At 43.8% G+C, this 23,306-nt stretch overlaps 2 protein-coding genes and 1 long non-coding RNA gene across 9 annotated transcripts in view; 1 reads left to right on the top strand and 2 right to left on the bottom strand.

Moving 5' to 3' along the window:
- Nucleotides 1-1,653: 1,653 nt before the first annotated feature.
- Nucleotides 1,654-17,333, bottom strand: PPIH (peptidylprolyl isomerase H). 2 transcript variants are annotated; one of them, XM_053400381.1, is made up of 10 exons: nt 17,217-17,329; nt 17,038-17,102; nt 11,968-11,991; nt 10,863-10,907; nt 10,339-10,381; nt 9,064-9,156; nt 7,091-7,178; nt 6,158-6,198; nt 4,233-4,319; nt 1,654-1,780 (listed from the first exon to the last, which is right to left on the bottom strand). In XM_053400381.1, exons 1-9 carry the CDS (start codon nt 17,280-17,282, stop codon nt 4,251-4,253), a joined length of 534 nt encoding a protein of 177 aa, XP_053256356.1. In that variant the 5' UTR covers nt 17,283-17,329; the 3' UTR covers nt 1,654-1,780; nt 4,233-4,250. The 2 variants fall into 2 exon arrangements, with proteins under 2 accessions (XP_053256356.1, XP_053256355.1); XM_053400380.1 differs by lacking the exon at nt 4,233-4,319 and having other exon boundaries at nt 17,217-17,333.
- LOC128419555 (uncharacterized) lies at nt 10,740-22,720 on the top strand. The gene is made up of 3 exons (XR_008331872.1): nt 10,740-11,746; nt 13,069-13,115; nt 22,619-22,720. It is a non-coding gene; the product is annotated as an uncharacterized LOC128419555 (long non-coding RNA).
- CCDC30 (coiled-coil domain containing 30) overlaps nt 18,999-23,306 on the bottom strand; it is a 39,563-nt gene continuing 35,255 nt past the window's right edge. For 5 of the 6 annotated variants that reach the window (XM_053400366.1, XM_053400363.1, XM_053400364.1 and 2 more), the window contains 5 exons: nt 22,649-22,790; nt 22,006-22,142; nt 20,721-20,835; nt 19,931-19,998; nt 18,999-19,651 (listed from right to left, as the gene is read on the bottom strand). In XM_053400366.1, the coding sequence (XP_053256341.1) occupies nt 19,444-19,651; nt 19,931-19,998; nt 20,721-20,835; nt 22,006-22,142; nt 22,649-22,790 (670 nt within the window). In that variant the 3' untranslated portion in view covers nt 18,999-19,443. Of the gene's footprint in view, nt 19,652-19,930; nt 20,030-20,720; nt 20,836-22,005; nt 22,143-22,648; nt 22,791-23,306 lie in introns of all 6 variants that reach the window. The other variant, XM_053400367.1, reaches the window with a different exon arrangement.

The raw sequence follows: 23,306 nt of genomic DNA on the forward strand, positions 1-23,306 counted from the left end.
GTGACAGGAGCACAGCATCATCTAAAGGGCAGCAGGTGTCCCATAGACCAGTGCTTGAAACTGAGTATCTGATGGAACCTGCTGCCATAGCAGCAATGAAGACTCAGCTGCATCTACACCCTGTGGTCATTGCCTGATCAAAGTATCTGGCAAGCCAGGAAGCTATTTTGCCAAATGTCAGAAGGGTAAGTCTCTGCAGGCCCCACCTGCGAACAGCACACTGGGCAGGTCCATGGATGACCACAAACAGGAAGCAAGTAAGAGTTGGCAAAGACATTTCTGTAATCTAGGAGAGTGCTAGCTCTAATCCCTCTCTCCTGGTCTGCCAGAAATCCCATTAGGATGTTATAGGCACACGGGCTAGAAGAAAGTTATAGACAAATAGCTTTTGTGGTGTATTGTGCGATTTCTCAAAAGGGACACTTTAGATCTGTATCTGTTCGCTCTATTACTTCCTCTCCCCCAGTAATCCATTAGCCTCTGCTTGAAAATGAAGACGTAGACATATTTATTAATATAAAGTAGGGTGAGATCCAATAGGCATTTGCAACTGTGGCAGCTTAGCTACTGCCCCTGCCAAAGCTGTTGCCTCCCTCCAATTACTTTGCTGACTTTTATGCTGTTCCTTCAGTTAATTGCTTATTTCAACCTATAGTTATACTGTATCCTTTTTGTTTTTTTGGGCAATTTAGGATATGCTTTTAATAATAAAGATAAAGGGTTTTGTGCGATGCTAATTCTACTCAGAGTATACTCACTTAAATTATCGAACATGACTTAGGCCCATTTCTTTCACTGAGAAAGTTAGATATAACCCATTATTCCTGCTACACCCACACAAGAGGAAAACGCCAGGCTGTGTTGCTATATACTCCTGGCTCTGCTCTTCTGGGGAGAGGCAGTGTCCAAATACCCAAACAACCACTTCCTGGACATTGTGCTTGCTGTCTGCTGAGGATTGTATCCAGTTCTTGCACTACTCTGGGTAGGACCACTGGAGTTAATGAACACAATAACTTGAGTCCACCACTTTCAGCAGGTCTCCTCTCAGAGTAGGACATCATTGGATACACCCTTAAGACTGAGCCACAGGTGCTTAATGAATCACACAAGGTTTCTCAACTGGATTTTTTCCTTCCTATTTCTCTGAGTAAAAAACGGACTACCACACCTAAAAATAAAATGACATATACCTATCATATATACTGAGAACAAACTTGATTCTCCGTGCCATTCCTCATGTAGCCAAAACAGCACCACCAATGCAGAAAAGAGAGGGAGCAGCAGGGCTTGAGTGAACCCGGTGGTTTGCAAAAATAAATTTCATGGGGCAAAAGCTTTTTTGGGGGGGTGGGACTCAACCCAGTAAGGATTAAGAATACTCTGGTCCAGAAGACTTAATTGTTGGAGGGTGGGACAGAAAACGGGGGAGGGGGAATGGAATGAAGAGTTCAGGAAGAATCCTGGTGGAATCCGGAACAGGAGGCATGGTGCACTGCCATGTTTTATTGTAGGCCTCACTTGCAACTGACCCAAGTCCAGGTTCCCTGGGATGACTCACTCGATGGACTTTGCTGATGTCACAAGACAATGGCCCCCGATAATACTTCCCGTTAGGCAATTCCTTGTGCATTCCAATGGAACAACAGACACTTAACCAAATTCCTTTATTTACAATGGGGGGAGAAAATTAGTTTGGAATGTGTGGTAGATGAGGCACCACAGGAAAAACATGGAACAATCGGGAGGTGATGGTGATCCAAGATGGAAAGAGACTAACCTAGAATCAGGAAGAGGCAAAGAGTCAGTCATCATCACAGCGTACCAGAAACAGCACATTCCAGCCCAAATAATATGCTTTGTGAATGGATCTTGGCAATGCCACTAGAGGTCTGTGTGGGGTTGCAACACCCAGAGATACTAGTGATCCACTCAACTATGTAGCTGGGGAGCCCACAGGATTGGTAAACCTTTTTCCAGCTGGAGGGTCACATTCTCCCTTGTCCAACCCTACGTGGGACTTTATGTCATTGGTGGATGTGGTCACACCTGCTGTAGGGGCTGGTGATTGCCAAAGCCTAAGAAGGGTCTTAAAGAGGGTGGATTTTGTGCCAAGGCAGCTCACACGATGCAGTATATGAGTGTCGTCAGCAGACAAACCTGATTTCCTTTCGATTAATATTTTCTGCATTTATTGTACTTAATAGAATTTATTTAGCAATGTGTTGTGGGAACTTGAGGGCTCTCAAGGAGAGTGTAGCCATCACTCTTGACCACTGTAAATCTTTATTCAGCAATTGGTCTGAGTTGGAGACTCCACCAGGCCGAAACAGGATTTCAAAACCAGATGAGCAAAACATTCACCTTCAAAATGTTACCTGATAATTACATACCTGTCTCTAGTTTGAATGAATGTTAAGATTCTTACAAAGCTGAATTCTTCACTTTTATGGAGCACAGCATACACTAAGGTTTCATTCAACTGAAGTCAGATTCAGAAGTGGACGCACTGAAATTGATGGGCATTATTAACTTAAGTTTGATGATTTGATATGGTCTACTTTGAATCTGACTTAGCTGAATACAACCCTTGGCATATACCGTATTTTTCCCTCTATTACACGCAGATTTTTTCTCCTAAAAAGTAAGGGGAAATGTCTGTGCGTGTTATTGAGCGAATGTGTGGTCCCTGGAGCTGACAAGCGCGAGTGAAGGCAAAAATCAGGCAAATATCAAATCGTCCGGAGAAGGGAGGAAAGCTGCTGCTTTCCTGCATTCTGCCTCAGGGTCTTACTGCCCACCCGCTTCTGTTTCCTTACTGTGTTTGCTCAAACGGAACAAAGAGCAGAGAAAACCCCTCCCCTCCAGGCAAGCAGAGCGTTCTAATTCCTCTCCGTGCGTCTGGGACTCGAAGGCAACATGCAGGTTGGGGGGGGGAGAGAGAGAGAGAGAGAGAGAGAGAGAGAGAGAGAGAGAGAGAGAGAGCTGGCTGGCTTGTGGGGGGGGGGACTTTTGCCTTCCTTTCCTCCCTCCGGTAAAACCCCTCTCCTGCATTCTTAGCCAGCTGCTTCTCTGCACACCCCTCTCCTTGTCGCTTCTATGTTTTTCCTTCCCTCCCTACTTAAAACGTGGTTCCAATCACGGATCCACATGGATCCTCAGGATCTTTGCATTGAGTCACCCCAAATTCACCATCAGATCACATAGCAATGATCTGATGCAAAAACAGGGCTGCAATGGTGCAAAAACATGGTTACAAAGCACGGATCCACATGGATCCTCAGGATCTTTGCATTGGGTCACCCCAAATTCACCATCAGATCACATAGCATGTCCATGGCTACAGCCTGCACCAAAAAAATCACGCACCCACTGTTGCCTGGGGCTGCAATGGTACAAAAACGTGGTTACAAAGCATGGATCCACATGGATCCTCAGGATCTTTGCATTGGGTCACCCCAAATTCACCATCAGATCACATAGCATGTCCATGGCTACAGCCTGCACCAAAAAAATCATGCACCCACTGTTGCCTGGGGCTGCAATGGTGCAAAAACGTGGTTACAAAGCACGGATCCACATGGATCCTCAGGATCTTTGCATTGGGTCACCCCAAATTCACCATCAGATCACATAGCATGTCCATGGCTACAGCCTGCACCAAAAAAATCACGCACCAACTGTTGCCTGGGGCTGCAATGGTACAAAAACGTGGTTACAAAGCATGGATCCACATGGATCCTCAGGATCTTTGCATTGGGTCACCCCAAATTCACCATCAGATCACATAGCATGTCCATGGCTACAGCCTGCACCAAAAAAATCATGCACCCACTGTTGCCTGGGGCTGCAATGGTGCAAAAACGTGGTTACAAAGCATGGATCCACATGGATCCTCAGGATCTTTGCATTGGGCTACCCCAAACTCACCGTCAAATCACATGTCTGTGGCCGCAGCATGAAGCACAAAAATGATACATCCACTGTTTCATTCAGAATTTTTTTTTCTTGTTTTCCTCCTCTAAAAACTATGTGCGTGTTATGGTCGGGTGCGTGTTATAGAGCGAAAAATACGGTACTGTATTCCATAAAAGGAAAGAATTCAGCTTCCTAAAAATCTTTAATTTTTTTTTTACTCAAGCCAGAGATAGATATGCAATATAGTTTATCCACCCTCCCCAGCTTCATTGGGCCAGGTTGTGGCTATCACAGCTATGGAGATGGGTACCTACCTTGAGAATCGTTTCCCCCTACATCTCACCACATTGGGCAATCACCACTGGCAGTTTGGGCTTGTTATTTGGACCGGTGGGCACGTTCTGAGGAGGGAGCAAAAGGCAGCATTAAGAGGAGCCCCTCGACCCCTGCTGGGAAGAGCCATTATATTACTTTCCCCACCCCTTAGCAAGCCATTCTCAAGATAATTTTTCTCATTTATGATTGGTTGGTGTCCTCAGGACCTTATTTTTCTACTGGCAAACCTGCAACCCACAATGTTGTGTCTCAAAAACTGACGGAGATCATTCTCAGTTTTGAACTGAAGAGCTGCCTGCCACTTTGAATGATGTAAAGCAGCACATTTTTGGGTGGCATGCATATCTGTGGTATGACAAGGTTAAAGCGCACAAAAGTTTTAAAAACCATATTGTCAGAAAAGCACTATTAAATGTCTGGGTCAGATATAAAGATTTGCTGGAAAATAAAACTCTAAGGTGGTTGTCGCCAATGGAAGCTAAGGCAGTTAAAAAGTTAAATATGGAGTCGAAATGGCCAAGATATTGGGAAATTTTGGAAAAGGAAGGGGACAAATTGAGATTGCAGAGTTTTGAAAAATTAAGAGGGAAGGTGAGAGATTGGCTGCACTATCATCAAATAAATGAAGTGTTTAAATTGGACAGTAAAATTGGCTTCCAGGTGGAAAAATCAAAATTAGAGACTGAACTGTTAGAATCCAGTACTAAGAATTTGTCAAAAATGTATAACTTGCTGCTGAAATGGACACAAGATGAAATGGTTAAATCAACTATGATTAAATGGGCTCAGGACATTGGTCATAATATTTTGTTCGCTGACTGGGAAAAGTTGTGGACCACCGGGATGAAATTCACGGCATGTAATGCCTTAAGAGAAAATATAATGAAAATGATTTATAGGTGGTACATAACCCCAGTCAAGCTTGCAAAGATCTACCACTTGCCTGACAATAAGTGTTGGAAATGTAAGGAAAAGGAAGGTACATTTTTTCACCTCTGGTGGACGTGCCCGAAGATTAAGGCATTCTGGGAAATGATTTATAATGAACTGAAAAAGGTATTTAAATATACCTTCCCCAAGAAACCAGAGGCCTTTCTCTTGGGCATTGTCGGCCAAGGGGTGTTAAAGACAGATATAACTTTTTTTATGTATGCTACAACAGCAGCTAGAATACTCATTGCAAAGTACTGGAAGACACAGGATCTACCCACACTGGAAGAATGGCAGATGAAGGTGATGGACTACATGGGCTTGGCAGAAATGACGAGCAGAATCCGAAACCAGGGAAAAGAAGCGGCGGAAGAAGAATGGAAAAAGTTTAAGGACTATTTAAAGAAATATTACAAAATTAATGACAGCTAGAATGATGTTGGACTAAAGTAAATGGTTACTATTAGTAATGGTTAAGACAAGGAGAATAAGGATGATTAGCTTAAATTTATAGTAAAATAAGGGAAGATTTGCTGAACAATTGATTAGAATTTGGAATACAGAAACGGGAGGCATGAGGAAGTCGAAGAAGAAAGGTTTAAAAAATTAGGATATGAAATGGTACTTGTTTTTTGTCTTGTTTTTGTCTTCTGTTTGTTTATGTATGTTTTGTTTGTATGAATATAAAAATTGTTTAATAAAAATATTATAAAAAAAAAATGAATGATGTAAAGCAGCAGCCCCATTTACAGTTAACGGATCAGGACGGTCAGAAAGGCAGCAGAAGTCAAGCCTGATCACTCAAGCCCAGGGTGGTCAACATCTTCATGTGCTTTACATTCTGCCACAATAAGGACTAGAATCTTAACTTCGATTCCTAAGCTGCCCAATTCTGCGTGGTAATCCGACTGCCGACTTGTGCACCAAACCCGCAAATTAGCACAATTGTTACTTCTTTGGCTAAAATACTTACTTCAATTTTTCTCATGACAAGCAGCCCATCAACTATTTTACCTGCCGGGTTTAAAAAAAAAAAAGGGATGATTTTAATTTTTCAAGTATTTCCAACTCATCATCAGCAAAATTAAGCTCAAACAATGCAAGAGGGGACTGTGTACAGATGTGGCCTTGCTTGACCATGGAGATCTGCAGGGGAATCTCTTCTAGGGGTTCCCTATGACTCAGACACATGACTCATATCTACTAGGATCTGTGCATCTGGTATTGTAGGATTGATTCTGTGGAACTCCTGACTGAGACCCCCTGCCTGTTAAACTTCTGGTGACCAATAAAGACCTTTCTATTTCAGCCAGCATATTAAGTGAACTCTCCTGTTTTTATTATTGATTCTATCTACTTCATTCCCTTTGTAACTTTATTGTATTTGGCTTAGAAGCAGCGTGTTACGGGTTGAATAAGTTGCCTGCCTGCCTAAATAAATAAATCAAAAGCAGATTGCAATATGGGGATGGGCAATGGGTTTGGGTTGTTTTTTGGGGGAGGGAACTAAGAGAATTCCCACAGGCCCTCCCAAGGCCATGGACACACCTAAAGGAGCTTTTCTGATCTTGGTGCTTGCCCAGATTGGAACTAAGAGCATAAGAAGAGCCCATAGCCCATCCAGTCCAGCATCCTGTTCTCAGAGTGGTCAACCAGATGCCTCTTCTGGGAACACTGCAAGTAGGACTTAAGCACTAGAGCACTCCCCCTTCCTGTGGCTTCCAGCAACTGGTATTCAGAAGCATTACAGTCTCTGACCCCCTGGGTCAGACTACAGCCATCTATAACCCTCTCTCCTCCATGAATTTGTCAATTCCTGTTTAAAGCCATCACTGCCTCCTCAGAGAGAGAGTTCCAAAGTTTAGTTATGCTCTGCGTGAAGGTAGGACTTGTCCTGACTACTCACCAAAGACTACATGCTTCCCATCCAGCCAGTCACACTTGGAGCAGGTGATGAAGAACTGGCAGCCATTGGTGCTGGGGCCACTATTTGCCTAGCGGGGGGAAAAATCCACATAAATCATGGAAGGCAAAGGCCCACACTCAGCCTCGCTCTGCCACAGCTGGTCTGGTGCACAGGATCCCAAAGGAACAAATAAATAAAAGGTAGTCCTAAGACCACCCTACTATATGTGGACTAGCACAGAAGCTCTGATCTGGGCAGAGAAATGAAAATCACTTCTTTTCAGGGTGAATAAGCTAAAAACAGATTAAAACATATACCTGGACATGCCTGACTAAACCATAATGCTTTTAGCAGGTGCTCCACCAGGCCTTTATGATGGCAGGAAAGGTCAAAAGTACTCTGAGCCCCTGCTGAACGACCGCAGTTTCAGACAGATTATGAAAAAATTCTGTTTCTTAAAAACTGTTTGAGTATTGTGCAATTTATTTGGTTATCTGTATTATAATGTACATTGTAATGTGTTTGGCAGAGGAAATATTTTCTCTGGTCAACTGAAAGTTAAACTGTCACTGGGGGATCTTAACTGACAGTTGGGGAGGGGCTGGAGATAGAACTCTCAGTATGCAACTGAAGGATAGAAGAGATGTATACTCTGATTGGTGGTTGCTGGTTTAGAATTCTTAGACTGACAATGTGATTGGATGAGGATAGACTGGGAGGGGCCAGAAGAAGTGAATATAAGGCTGGGTGCTAGATAGCCGGAGTCAGTCTGCGCTAGACATCCAGAGGAAGAAGATAGCAGAGGCTGAGAACTGAGGAAGAGCGGAGAAGACCTGAAAGGCTTGGCAGTCAAAGAGTAACTGGGGTAGCCAAGCGACTTGACTAGCCAAGACGGGAACATAAACAGATCTGGGATTCAGCATGGCTGGAAACAGAAGCTTCAATGAAAGCTCTCAGTTAAAGTGTTGTTGAAGTTTGACTGAGGTGGAGTATAATATAAGATCAGTCTGTCAGAAGTTTTATCAGGATTCCTCAAAGCTGCCTTGGTTTAGTCATAGTACTGTAAAATAAGCTGCTGTTATTAAGTATATACACATTTGAAGACACAGTAACTACATAAACTTGTGCATTGCATCATAAAAGTTAGTACCTTGTCAAATACAGTCGTACCTCGGAAGTCAAATGGAATCTGTTCCAGAAGTCCGTTTGACTTCCAAAATGTTTGGAAACTAAGGCGCGGTTTCCAATTGGCTGCAGGAAGCTCCTGCAGTCAATTGGAAGCAGTGGAAGCTGTGCCAGATGCTTGGGTTCCAAAGAACGTCCGCAAACTGGAACACTCACTTCTGGGTTTGCGGCGTTCGGGAGCCAAAACATTCGACTCCCAAGGCATGACTGCATTTGACAAATATATTAACGACATGATTGGCTTTGCCCCATGTTTACATCTCATAGGCTTATTGGTTGTAAAGGGTGTAAGTTATACTAAATGGTGTTAGCAGTATAGGTTCAGGAAAACCATTACAGTGGTAGCTGGGTTTTCTTGTTATTAAGAAAATTATCACCATGGGCTTCAATGCATGTACAACTCTCACATGCCTCAAACTGATGGCTCTTAAGGGCCAGGAGAGACTGCTACCTTTGCACATGGGCAAGAGCAACCCCAGCTGTACCCTAGTTCCAAATGTAGCCAAGTTGCTTCCAAGTTTAACTGAAACATGAGGTGGTGGATGTAGGGCTTATCCCATTCTATCCTTACAGTCATCCTGCAAGGTAGGATGTGTGAGTGGCTCAAGGTAATTCAGCGAGCGTCATGCCCAAGTAGGGTACTCCATGCCAAAGACACTTGACATCCCACTGCTTTTAAAATGCACACCAAATGTCAGGCCAACCCCATCCCTTTATAGGGGTCAGAAAAGGGAGCCTGAAGTCAAATTAAATTGCTGGACCACAATCATTTTCTCCAGGCTACTTACCATGGACAGCAGACCAGGAGCGGAGTGTTTCAACTTGAAGTTTTCATCTGCAAAGGGACCCCGGTAGATGCTTGCCACTCCGGTGCCATCTCCCTGTTTTAGAAAGTGGTCATGCACTCAATTCCACAGCTGAAGTTTTATTAGTGAGTAATGCTCTCATTTATTGTTTATTCTGGATGTTGACAAGTGTCTCTTGATAAAACCAGCTACATAATTAGTACACTTGTAGAAATGTGCTTTGGGAACCTCTTTCCCTGAACAGCTACATGGTCCTCCTCTCTTCTTTCCTTCAAATCCACCCTTAAAAAACAGACTTTCTCTAAGTGGCCTTTGGCTCATCCTCTTAAATCTGTTTCCAGCAGCAACATAGTTTTGCAATACAAGTGTAAAGGCACATTCTTGGGCTGCCCAGGTCTGTCTCCTGACACTTTGGCCACACTAATTTTTATCCTTTGACTATGTCCACATTTACTTGTGGCCCTAGGGCAGTTGGCTACTGCTCAATGTGGCCCTCAGTCTGAAAAAGGTTAGCCTGCCCTGATTTACATAACTTGTATGTAATAGTGATAATAAATAGCTAATTGAGTTTTGTATATGGTCTAAATTAAAGTGCTGTGGGTTGATTATTTATTGCATTTATATACTATTTTTCTGTCAAGGCACCTAAGTTAACAATTTTAAGGTACTAAAGCAAATGATATAACATCTAAAGTTGGCTGTGGGGCAATTGAATGTTGTCTGTGCCTGCCTCCTTTGACTTCCTCTTCCCTCTTATTTTACAACTGAAGTATCCTGTGCAACATCAAGGCTTGTCTATTCAGGCACCAAATGGGGTAAGTCTGCCAGAACATATCAGACCACCTATTTTGTGAAGCTTAAGGGCAGTTACACAAAACTTTCTACAGCCTCAGTTAGCTTTTCTTGAGCACCCACCACAGAATTATATTTGGTTGGGCAAAACATGGCTTAGGGTAAACATGCAGACTCCTAGAGAGGAGCTCACAGCTGCTTTGCTCCTCCTCTGGCCCTGCTTCTGTGGATTAAGCCATGGTTTGGCTCAGCATGTTGCCTGAACTTGGGTTCAACTCAGCCAGATGGGCGGTGTATAAATTAATAATAATAATAATAATAATAATAATAATAATAATAATAATAATATTGCCTCGCTCCCAACAAGCAACAGGTTGTAACCAAAGGTAAGATTCCAAGAGGAAACACTGCAGTGTCCTTCCCCTTGATGACAACAAAGTAGAATGAAAAAAATGGAGCACTTACATTTACAAAATCGCCTCCTTGGATCATGAAGTCCTTAATGACCCTGAAAAAGTGGGGGAAATAAATAAATTGTAGGCTAGACAGACAAAACAGTTACTCTTCAGCACACAGTTAGGAAGATTGCCAGTTGGCTGTGTGTTCTTCAGTGGCCTTGCAACCAGCCCAAAAGCAAAACAGCACCCACAGGGCCATCTGCTGATCATTGCCGGCATTGGAGTAGTTGTTAATTCTACTCAGAGCAGATCCACTGAAATCCATGGTCATAGCCATTTTTATTAATTTCAGTGAGTTTACTCTTGAGTAGGACTGATGTTGGCTACAACAGACACTTATTGTTTTTAATGAAGGAATGGGAAGAAGCTATTTGTGCGGCTGTTCCCAAATCCTGCTATATTAACAGTGGATGATCCAAGACAAGCTCTTGAGAAACCCTTCAAGGCTTGCCCCTTGAGCAAATCTTCCGAAACATTGGGTTGTTGCCATGCATTGAAAGCTTCACTTTAAGAGTCAGACAAGCAATGTACCTGTGAAAAGTGCTGCCTTTGTAGCCAATAGGAACTCCATCTTTCCTAGAATACAAAGATACAGACATGGTGAAGTTGTGCAGCTTCGGACCACAGGAACTACCCCACCCCAGTCCTCAAGGTATTCACATCTGCAGTGGGTCTTGAATTGGTGACCTGAAAGATCTCAGATGTGGTTTCAGTTGTGCGCCACCAATGAGCTTTGGCCAAAGAAGTGGATTGCCAAAGGCCGCCCAGCCCCAAAAGGTCAAGGCAGGTCATGTGCTACTTTCTGACCCTCAGCAGATGTGTCTGGGTCATCTGGCTACATATGGAAAGCAGTCATAGAAGCCAGCTTGGACAAAGTGAGAGGCTGGCTTTCTGTAAGATGGGCAGAAAGTGCCCTTCTCCCCCTTCAGCCTAGTGCAAGTCTGCTTTGATTAAACCAAGAGGCCAAGTGCTCTTTTTACACCTGCCTGCACACCCCAGGTGAAGGGCAAGAGAAAATACCACCCAGAGAGGCATCAGCCTTCTAATTATATTTAGGACTTATTAGACAAACACTCATCAACACACAAGGGACTCAGACTGCAGAAATAAGTACTTGCGGCTTAAATTGAATGGGGAAAGTGTGAGGTAGAAATCAAGGCACAGTATTTCTGCAATCTAGGAACTCATCAAAATCCCAGTTTTCAAACTTACAAATTCCCAGTTCTCAAGGAATGTATACACCAAAGAAATTGCTGACTTATGACCACTGTAAAATAATCTCCCATGTCACTCTCTGAGCCTTTCCTTTTGCACCCCAGGTGATAAGGAACAAAAATTCCAAACCACAACCAAGTACATCTCCGGAACCAAAGAAGTGTTGTACACAAGCAGAGATGAGGCATTTGCAAAGCCAGGTAGGTTATTCTTTGGGGGTTTTTGATTCTTCTTCCAAGGAGACAAGCCACCATTTGATCTTTAAAATGGTTTGTCTCCTTGATGTTGTGCACTGCTGCAGTGAAAAGTGCAGCCACCTCTGGTTCTCCCAAGCATATATATCACAGCTTTAGAACCCAGCCAGGGATGAAGGTTTTCCTGTTTGCTCAAATGCTTATTTTTTTACACCGAGACAACATACCTGAATTCACCTGTGCAAAACTGCCTGAAAAGAAGAAGAAATATTCAAGTTAGTTCCACTTACAGGGATGTTCTTTTTTAAGTCCACAAATTTAAGTATTCCTGAATACTGGAATAACTGTTAAGATTTGAATTCAGTGTTAAGTTGGAATTCTAGAATTCACAGCAATTTCTAGAAAAGCAACTTAAAACTTTTAAATTATTTGTGTTACAAAATAGTATATACCAAGTAGGAAGGGACCAATAATTAAGTTCAGTGCTGAGCAAATATTTTTTGGCTAGTGGGCTACTATGAAAAAGACAGAGAAAAACCATTATGTTCTCCCTCCATGGTATGCCATATTCTTTCAAAAAGGATGGAGGTTTGCTCTGCATTTAGAGAAAGACATTTAGTCCAATACAGTGATATCTTGTTTCTCAAACGCCTTGGTTCTCAAATGCTGAAAACCCAGAAGTACCATATTTTTCGCCCCACAGGACGCACCGGCCCATAGGACGCACCTAGTTTTTTTGGGGGGGAAATAAAGGAAAAAAAGTTTATTTTCCCTCCCATGTGCGGGGCTGGGCGGGGGAAGCGCCCCACGGCTAGCGGAGCACTGCGCGAAGCCCGAAGCTTGGGGCGTGCTGAGCTCAGCGCGCCCCAAGCTTCTGGGTGCCGGCAAGCTCTCCGCTAGCTGTGGGAGAGCTGCGTCTCCCATGGCTAGTGGATAGCTTCCTGAAGCCTGGAGAGCTAGAGGGGTCGGTGCGCACCGACCCCCCTCGCTCTCCCGGCTTCAGCGAAAGCCTGCATTCGCCCCATAGGACGCACACACATTTCCCCTTCATTTTTGGAGGGGAAAAAGTGCGTCCTATAGGGCGAAAAATACGGTAAGTGTTCTGGTTTTCTAACATTTTCGGAAGCTGAACGTCCGATGTGGCTGTCAGCTATTGTTTCCAGGGCGCCTGCACCAATCAGAAGCTGTGTCTTGGTTTTTGAACATTTCAGAAGTCCAGAACGGATTAACTTTGGCACTTTTGTTTTTGCTATTTATTTTGTGTTTTTGAGGTTTTTGTGTGGGACCCAGTTCAGCTACTGATTGATTGACTGGTTGTGTGATTGCAGAAATGGATAAAAGCCCCCCATCCAAACAATGACTATCATCAGTGCAGGTAAGAAAAAAAAGTTAATTTTTATTTTTATTATCTACAATACTATCTTATTTATTTTATAGTATAGTATATTGATTTTTGCTTTCATTTTATGGACCAATGGTCTCGTTAGATAGTAAAATTCATGTTAAATTGCTGTTTTAGGGGTTGTTTTTAAAAGTCTGAAACGGATTAATCCATTTTGCATTACTTTCTATGGGAAAGCATGCCTTGGTTTTGGAATGCTTTGGTTTTGGAATGGACTTCTGGAATGCATTAGGTTTGAGAACCAAGGTACCCTTGTATACGCAGAACAGATTATGTGTAAGTCTAGTCTTTTTCTCTTTCCACCCATTGCTTTCTCGCACCATGTGAGGGATTGCCTGGGAAAGAGATGAAGAAAACCCAGAACCCTTCCCAATCTACTACCTTTGTAGTTTTGAACTACAAGTCCCATTAGACCTCCTCGTATAGGGTGGAAGGAGACAGGGTTAACACTGGTTAAGAAAGTGAAATACCTAGGGGTTAACATGACTGCCAAGAATGTGAATCTGTTTAAGGATAATTATGAAAAATGTTGGATGGAAGTGAAAAAGGATTTAGAAATATGGTCAAACCTGAAGTTATCATTGCTAGGCCGAATTGCTGTGATAAAGATGAATGTATTGCCAAGGATGTTGTTTTTGTTCCAAACATTGCAAATATTAGATAAAATGGAGTCTTTCAAGAAGTGGCAGAGAGATATCTCTAGATTTGTCTGGCAGGGCAAGAAACCTCGAATAAAATTTAAGATATTAACTGACACTAAGGAAAGAGGTGGATTTGCCCTGCCAGACTTAAAACTTTATTATGAATCAGCCGCTTTTTGCTGGCTGAGAGAATGGATGTTTCTTGAGAACACTGATGTGTTGGATTTAGAAGGTTTTAACAACGTTTTTGGGTGGCATGCATATTTGTGGTATGATAAGGTCAAAGCACATAAAGCGTTTAAAAACCATATTGTCAGAAAAGCACTGTTTAATGTTTGGATAAGATACAAGGATTTGCTTGAAAATAAAACCCCAAGGTGGCTGTCACCAATGGAAGCGAAGGCTCAGAAAAAGCTCAATATGAAGACCAAATGGCTGAAATATTGGGAAATTTTGGAACAAGAGGGAGACAGATTAAAACTGCAGAGTTTTGAAAAATTAAAAAATAGAGTGCGAGATTGGCTTCACTATTATCAAATAATGGAGGTATATAATTTGGATTAAAAAATTGGCTTCCAGGTGGAAAAATCAAAATTGGAAACAGAACTGTTAGATTCCAAAACTAAGAATTTGTCAAGAATGTATAACTTGCTGTTGAAATGGAACACTCAGCATGAAACTGTGAAATCTGTTATGATTAAATGGGCACAAGATGTTGGACACAACATTATGATGGCTGACTGGGAACAGTTATGGACCACAGGTATGAAGTTCACGGCATGTAATGCCTTAAGAGAGAATATAATGAAAATGATTTACAGGTGGTACATGACACCAGTCAAGCTTGCGAAAATCTATCATTTGCCCGATAATAAATGTTGGAAATGTAAAGAGACTGAAGGTACATTCTTTCACCTTTGGTGGACATGCCCAAGGATCAAGGCTTTCTGGGAGATGATTTATAACGAAATGAAAAAGGTATTTAAATATACCTTTCTGAAGAAACCAGAGGCCTTTCTCCTGGGCATGGTCGGCCAATTGGTGCTAAAGAAGGACAGAACTTTCTTTATGTATGCTACAACAGCAGCAAGAATACTTATTGCAAAGCATTGGAAGACACAAAATTTACCCACTCTGGAAGAATGGCAGATGAAGGTGATGGACTATATGGAATTGGCGGAAATGACTGGCAGAATCCGAGACCAGGGAGAAGAGTCGGTGGAGGAAGATTGGAAGAAATTCAAAGATTATTTACAGAAGCATTGTAAGATTAATGAATGTTAGAATGATGTTGGAATGAATTCATGTGATTTTAGCAGACATGTTACAAAGATTTAGAAAAAACAGACTGTTAATTGGTGAAAGGAGGGAAAGTAAATTTATATCAATATCAAGATAAATTCACAGGACAAAAATTTGAAAAGAGGGAAAGGATTTGCTGAAATGGATAACTGACTTAGAATACAAAAAAGGGAGGTGTGAGGAGGTCAGGGAAATAAGCTAATGAAAGAAAACAAATGGGAAGATTTGCTGTATTTTTTCTTGATTTTTCTTTTTGTTTAAGGGATTTTAATTCTTTGTTTTTTCTTTTTGATCTTTCTTTTTTGTATTTCATCTTTTTTTTGTTTAAAATGAAGTTTTTCTTGATTTTTCTTTTTGTACCTTTAAAAACTTTAATAAATATTTTATTAAAAAAAATAGAAGTCCCATTAGACCTCCTCGTATAGGGTGGTATATAAATTCAATAAATAATAATCATCACCAGCCCCAGTCAGCATGTCTAAAGGCTGGCAATGATGGAAGGTGCAGTCCAAAATACCTGGAGGGCACCAGATGGGAAAGACTGTGCCAGAAGAATGGCATAAGGAATAATATATTTTCACGTGCACTGGCTGAACCAATCTGAGGAAGGGAGGGGATGTATCTGGAGATGGTGAAGACCAGATTCAGCCAGCGAGCTGCCAGTTGCTGACCTCTGATCAAATCCAAACCTACAGGCAAGAACTAGCTGTGTGGTGAGAGAAGACAGTCCCCAAGACAAGGTTTACTGCTGTCTTAATACACATCTGCCTAAGGGCACATTTTGCCATGACAGGTTTTCTGCCAGGATGGAGAGCAAGCCAGTAAAACCATTAGTTGCATTGTTTACTAGACTCTATTTAAATTCTAGTCAACATGAAAAGGCTGGGGAAATCCAAAGTGCCAAGTCACTATCATAACTAGTGACTACTTGAGCAAATTATTAGTCACTGGATCACAATGAGTAAGATTTTGAGGGGCTTCCCATTTCATGAATCTAAGAGTTGACAAAAGCATAAAATAAGGAAGCTTTGCTATAGGGAACCTGTGGCACTCTTAATGTTACTGGATTACAAGTACCACCAGCCTGCAACCAGTATGGCCAATAGCCACGGATGATGTGAGTTGTAGTCAAGTGACATTTAGAGTGCCACATAATCCACACAAGTCTCCTGGTTTCCAAGTCTTTAGAGAAAGATGCCTTCAGTGGACTTCCTGAGTGGGCCCATCTGCTGCCTCCTCACCTTTGTTAATTCATGCAGTTGCCTCTTCATCTGATGTCTCCCCTAAAACCAAGACTGTGCAACTGCCTAGGAAGGGAAAATATCTGAAGGTTGGTCTCCTGTCTCCTCACCACTACCCTGCGAACTGGAGACAGCAGTCACAGTATGGAGGGGCCACAGGAAGGGCAGGCCCAGGAGTTGGCAGTGGGGTCCCTGCAGGTACAGGGCAAGGCCAATCCGTAGCACCAGTCCTAGGAGCAACCCAGAGTTGTGACTGGTCACCAGCCGACCCAGTGAGGAGCTTCTGCTTTTTCTAACTCAGCATTTCTTCTTTTATTAAGTTCCCACACAAAACAAGATCAGATTTTCTAAGCAACCCCACTTGGCTAACCCCATTTCTGTGTCGGACATCTAGGGTTGCCCGTGCCGATTTCGACAGAAAAGGGGATTTTTTAATTTTATTTTTTAAAAGGGAAGGAAATCAGCCACGTGGGACCAGCGCAGCTTCCCGCGCGCATATGGGCCGTGACGCCTCGCTCTAGGTCTGCAACTCGTTACCCACCGCTACCATCATTGGCATAAAAGGGCTGCCGGAAGAAAAGGAGGCCGGGAGACTATGCGGACTGGGACCCAGAGGTGTCGCTCTCGCCGCGCATCTTTATGGCACGCCGCATTGTCTGTCACACACAAACACACGACCAACCCTCCGCCGAGTTTTCTCCTCAGGCTTACCTGAAGTTCTCCGCCGTCTTGGGTACCACGTCGGCGAAGAGCTCCACTTTCATGCGGCCGACTTCCTGGGCATGGGCAGAACCGTCAGAGCCTCCTCTTCCTCCTCCTCCCGCGACCCCCTCTCTCCCCCCCCACGCCTAGACCCTCCCCCCCTTCAGCCTCCCCCAAGCGAGGCTTACCTGGCCGCCTATCGTGACATCAAAGAACACCACAGGGTTGTTAGGATTGGAAGCCAACACCGCCATGGCGACCACCTCTTACCCGGAAGTGGAAGCTCGGTCCCCCCTTCGCGGTTCACGGAGAGGCGCCCGGTTGGAAAATACGTCACGTCCTGTTACTTGCCGGAAATTTTAAATGCTCACCGAGTAAAAGCTGCCTCGCGGTCTTTGTTCGGGTTTCCTGTCTGCCGTTACGCTTCTATCGTTCGAAGCTTCGACGGAGGATTTTTGTTTCTTTTTCTAGAGATGAGTGGGCTTACCTGTTGCCCTCCGTATGGCGCTGGAAACCAACTCTTATCAGACCCCGGCTAGCGTGTACAGCAGTCGAGGTTGATGGGAGTTGTAGTCCAGCAGCGTCAAGGCCACCACGGGGTGGGTGGGGCTAGCCCTGATCCGTAGGTAAGGAAGAGACGCTGTTCCACCCGTTTAAGGAGCTGTAGTGAGAAGAGTTTTCATTCCCCCCACCCACTCACTGGAAGTCTCTTAATTTTGACTGCCCAATTAGTTAATTAATTAAAATCAAATTTGTATACTGTACCATAGCTGTCAACCTTCCCCTTTTTTTGCGGAGAAATTCCCTTATTCCAGCGCTGTTCCCCACTGCTATCCCGGATTGTTAGATATCCCATAGACTTTCCCCGGGACAGGTGAGGCTGCTGATCCCTTATTTTCAAATCTGAAAGTTAACAGGTATGTACTGTACTGTCCTATACCTGCAGGTCTCGGGGCAGTTCACGGGATAAAATCACAACAAGGCAGCTTCCTTTGTTGGCACAGAACCACGTAGCAAATATATCTGTGTGGCATTTTAAGTGAGGCGAGGAAAACATGACGCTGGGGCATGTTTTACTCTAATACACATTCAGAGGTTAAAGATGGAAAAAATGAAGATGTTGGATGTGAGCACAGCCGAAGGAAATGTAGTGTTGATGAACTTTGAAGAATGTTGCCATTGACTGATGAACTGATAGTTAATGGTTACAACTTGGCCCTTGTGATCTACATGGTATTGTTGGATCTTCAAAATGCTGCTCAAAATAGTGCTTTCAACGGGGCTTCTGAAGATTCCTGCAGGCAATGTCATTGTGATGTTGGGTGATGCACATTTGGACTATCAAACTTGGCCTGTGAGGGCTGGGGAACATAAGCACCTGGCTTCCCAGGCTAGAAAGGTTCCCCAACCCTGTCCTACCTCAACAAATCCACCTTAAAAACAAGAAAATGGAATTCCTCAAGTTTTGAAAGCAACAGGAAAAGCATTGAAAATATGGGATGAATGTGCAACTATCCAGGAGGCAAGAAAGAGCTAACCTGCATAAGCTTTGTGAAAGCCAGTTAAGATGAATGCTCAATAAACATATGGAAGGGCCCTTCGTCTGCAATAAAGCTGAGATTATATAAATCCATGCTACGAGATGGAAGGCATTGGACTATGCACCACTGAAACCAAGTGTGTTCCTCTGTTGCCTATGGTGTGATCCCTCCCATATTTTGCATTGACTGTGTATGAGATGGCAACAGTGTCTCAATACCATTCATGCTCCAGGGGCTTAGGGCCCAGAGAAAGTAAATGCATATGGAGGCCCAAGGTGTATGTCCAATGTTACTCTTACACAAGTAGCCACACTGAATATAATAGGCATGACTACCACAGGACTATTAATTTCAGCAAGTCTCTTCGGAGTATACCTTAGTTGGATGCAACCTTTTGAGTCCTCCTTTGTTCAAAAAGTTTGTCACAGATACATTTCTGGAATATTTATTTAAAAATCTGGCACAAGATAAAAGACTCATAACTAAAATAATGTGTGGCATATCCAGCAGGAGAAGACAAAACAATTACAGTATTTTCCTTTCAAGTGGGCATTTCCTTAAGGTATGGAATCCCCACACAGACATGCCAAATGAAAAAATGAAGGAACGAAGAGTTTTGCTGCTTTTTTTTTGGTATGTAAAACTATCCCTCTCTTGTTATAATTTACAAATTTTAATAAAAAATATATATTTTAAAGACTCATAACTACATCTGTACAAGTCACATTTTTAACAAAGACAGTAAGGTCTTTAGAAGGTTTTCTTTTAAGCTAAAAGTCTGATAAAGCAGCCTGACAAATGGAAGCAATACTACCTAGCAGTGACAAGAGGTTTCTGTACTGTTATTCCACTTCAGAATTTCCCCCTTGTCCCCTTAGACGTGATCACAGCACAAGGCTTGACTCTGCTCCTCTGTGCGTAAGTCTGAGGTTTCCCCAGGAGAAGCCACGTTCAAGTAGCCAATCTCTGAAGGTGGGCAGGGCAAAGAGGCAAGCAGAGACCTTTCTGTGTGGTCCTCGGGTTTGCCATCCTGGACAGCTTTCAGAAGGCCGTGAGAGTCCGAAAGCTCCATCACTGAGAAGCTGGAAAAGAAACCATTAGCCTCACATGGGCCACTCAGGCTCATGGCATCATCTGACTGAACCTAAACACATCCCCGAGTCCCTGGAGAAAGGCAAGGAGGCCTGCTAAAGAGGTTGGCAGAGCTTTATGCATATTAAGCATAGAGCCAAAATACATGGGAGGCAGCTACAGAGAAAACAAATGCACCTGAGCCCATGCAAAGGGCATTTTCTATTATTACTATTTCCTCCACCATCCCTCCACCCTCCCCAGCCCCCCACAGCTCAGGGGCACAGTACCTTACGCTGCGAAGGGGGAGAACTTTGCTTTGTGGTTGGAATTCAGAGAAGCCGATACTCTTCAGCTCCTGGAAAAGGGGAACATGCACAAAGTAAGACCTTTAACAAAAAAAGAAGAAGAGAGAGGGAGGAAGAAATCGGGCTGTTATCCATAAATGCTTTGGGCTGCAGCCAACTCAATTTTACTCAGAGTAGACCCAATGAAATCAATGGACCTATGTTAGTCCTGTCTAATTGCAGTGTGAGGAACGGCCAGCTGGCCCAAGCAAGCATGGAGAGGCCCTTTACCCAGCAGTTCAGCAAACTGCTCTGTGCAGCAGCCTCCTCTCATTTAAAAGGGGGTGGAGTGGAGGGGCAAGGAGATGGGGAAGCTGTAAAGATTTGGGGGGGGGGGTGTTGGTCAGATGCTGCCAAAGTGGCAAGAGGAGTTGGTGATCAGAGTAAGCAGGGGCAAAGCTATGATACATGATATTTGTGTGTGTGTGTGTGTCCAGCTAACTATACTGAAATTCTTGGTGGCAAATGAAATACCACGAGGGAAATCATGGCTGTGATCTGAGTATAGGTAGCTACTAGAAAGAGCCAAGTGGCAACCAGAGAGAAGAAACAGAGACCTGGTGGACCAGCTGAAAGGGCCCAAGCCTATAAATAAGATGGCCCATAAAGACACTGAGCCGCAAGGGTCTGGGGTGGATCTTCACCCCTCGCAGCAGGAGAGGAACAGTGAGCACCCCAAGCCCTGATTCTGCAGAGGAGAAGACCAAAAGCTGCCACAGCAGCCCATCCTTACCTCTAAGCTGTGGCTATGAATGCTCCTCAGCGCCCGCTCCAGGAGCCCAACCTGACCCGTCAGCTGCAGGGTCCATTCCTGGAGCTGCTTGTTCTCCTCGTCTAGAAGCCGCACTCTGGAAAAAGCCACAGGGAAGATGCCTCAGTGGCACATTCATCCCTGCCAAGACGGAGCTGTGGGAAAGGATGTGGCACAGGACTGCAAGGGAGGGAAGCGACCGGGGGCCAGAAGGAGAGAGGAAGGGGGAAGTCGCTCTGGCTGGGACCAGAGCCACTTTCCCCTTTCTCCATGATGTCCCCTGCCTCCTCCCGGGAAGGGAATTGTGGCATATGGAGAGCAGCCTGACCTCATCCGTCAACCAGAGAAGGGGCAGGGTGCTTGCACTCCCAGCTTGAAGAAAGCTAAAATAATTAAATCACCTGTTCAGGCCTCTTCACAACTGTCATTACTGAATATATGGACCAATAAGATGAAAGCTTGTTGCTCTAAAGCGCTTTTGACATGGATGTTAGCTGCAGCTAGGATTTCAATAGCTCAGCAATGGAAAGCCCTGAAAAACCTGCGGTATAAGAATTTATGGACTTTGGCTATTGCAGAAAAAATAGTCTGCAGAGGGATAAGGGAAGATACAAAACACTTGTATGTCATCTGATCTGCTTCAGACTTAGATGCCCAACATTCACCATCCATGGCAGCTCAGGAAATATAGATATCTTGATTTATATTGGTGTGTTACCACTTCTTCCTCTAATTATTATTTGTTTCCTTGCTTGCTTTGTATAGGATATGGTGTATTACCCTGCTACTGCACCTTTGGGTTGTTAGTAATGGTCATCATGGTACAATAAAAAAAATAAAGAAGCAATTAAAATAAATACTTATAAAATAAAATTTTATAAAAGGAAAAAAGAAATGAAAATATGGGATGCTGATTTATCTTGTCTCGTTTTTATCCAAGTGCTCCTCTTTATCTGTCTTGGTTAACCTCGTATCTTTCTGATGTTTTGAACTACAACTCCCATCATCCTGTGCAAGCGAGGTGTGTATGGGAGGTTGGTGAAGGCTGTTCTATTACAAAGGAGACAAATTTAATATTTGGACAAGGTCTTTGGACAAAGCGTGCATTTCATACATTTTAAACAACAAGGGTGAGACCAATGTGGTCAAGATGACTCCTGAGGCTGAATGCCAAACAGCACAGACACCTCAAGCTGCATGGCACTGAATCACAAGGCTTGCAATTCTTTTTTAAGATTTTTTTTTAAAAAAACAAAGCTGCTGCTACCTGCTCTGGATTGTGGAGAGTTCCTGCTTGCTGCTCCGCTCCGCTTCCTCCAGTTTGTGGAGCTGCTGAGTGAGCTTCCGCTTTTCTTGGAGTAAACTGTCGTTCTCAGTGGTCACCTGCGCGATCAGCATTGCATCCTGCAAGGAGGGATGCCACGCAGAGAAGCCCCATCATGGGATACGTTTTCCAGCATTCTCTGCCCCCCTTCCCTTCCCCCACCAGAATTGTAACCCCATGAAACCATGGTTAAAATGCAGTGGGGAAAGGGACCCCACTCAAGGAGCCTCCAAACCGTCAGGATTTTGCACGAGGCATTCAAGCAAACAGGAAAACCTCTAAGAGTTGGCACCTGGAGGATTTGAAAGCTTCCACATTATTTTATGGTGACATTTTGATGGGCCTAATAAAGGCGTTGCCCCATTATGGATTTTGGTGTTATTATTCTGCTACATGCTTTTCTGGTCTAGCATTTTGGCAGACTAAACTCCTTTTTCTTCTTTGACATTTATGATCCAACGTGACTGGGGGTGCAGTTGTAAAACATATCCAACAAGAAATTTTATTGGAAAGCTTTTTTTATATATAACAATTCAATTACTGTTATTATTTTTAGAAATAAGTCACCATCTGAGAGGGCTCTCACCTTTTCTGACTGACTTTTGGAGAGCTTGAGTTCGTTCTCGAGGTGCCTGATGCGGACATCACGCTGCTTCACTTCGCAGATGAAGGTCTCCTTCGCTCGCCGGAGCTTGGCCTTATGCCGGAGCTGTCGCTCTTTCTGTTTCCTGAGAAAACAGGCCGCAGTCATCAGAAAGGGGGCCCTGGTGCCCAAGACACACGGCCAAGTCAGCGGAGGCCTGGCAATCCATACCCAGCCTCTGTCCTCCCTTAGTCAGCACCCAACTCCTGACTTCCACCCAGTCCAGGGGGTGCCTTCCTCCTCATCAGTGGCATTTAGATCTATAGATGAACATGAAAAGGGAAGAAGCATATGACCCATCCCAAAGACTCGAGATGTGTAGTATTTATTGCCACTGGTGCATGCAGGGGAAACCCCCTATGGATGGCCACTCCTGCCATTAGCCCAGGGCTGGCTGAGGAATCTTTTCCAGCCTGAGGCTACATCCTCAAATGGGCACCCTTCCAGAGGCCACAAACCAGTGGTGGGTGAGGTCAGAGGCAAAGGTGGGAAGAGCAATGATTGCCCAGTAGGCTGGTTTCTGCATAGGGACCCCTCTCTCTGCTGTCCACCCAAGCAAGCAAGAGGCATGATCAGAGTTCAAGGACACAGTCCAGGCAGA

The sequence above is a fragment of the Podarcis raffonei genome, chromosome 8 (genome assembly GCF_027172205.1).
Source record: "Podarcis raffonei isolate rPodRaf1 chromosome 8, rPodRaf1.pri, whole genome shotgun sequence".
Taxonomy (NCBI): domain Eukaryota; kingdom Metazoa; phylum Chordata; class Lepidosauria; order Squamata; family Lacertidae; genus Podarcis; species Podarcis raffonei.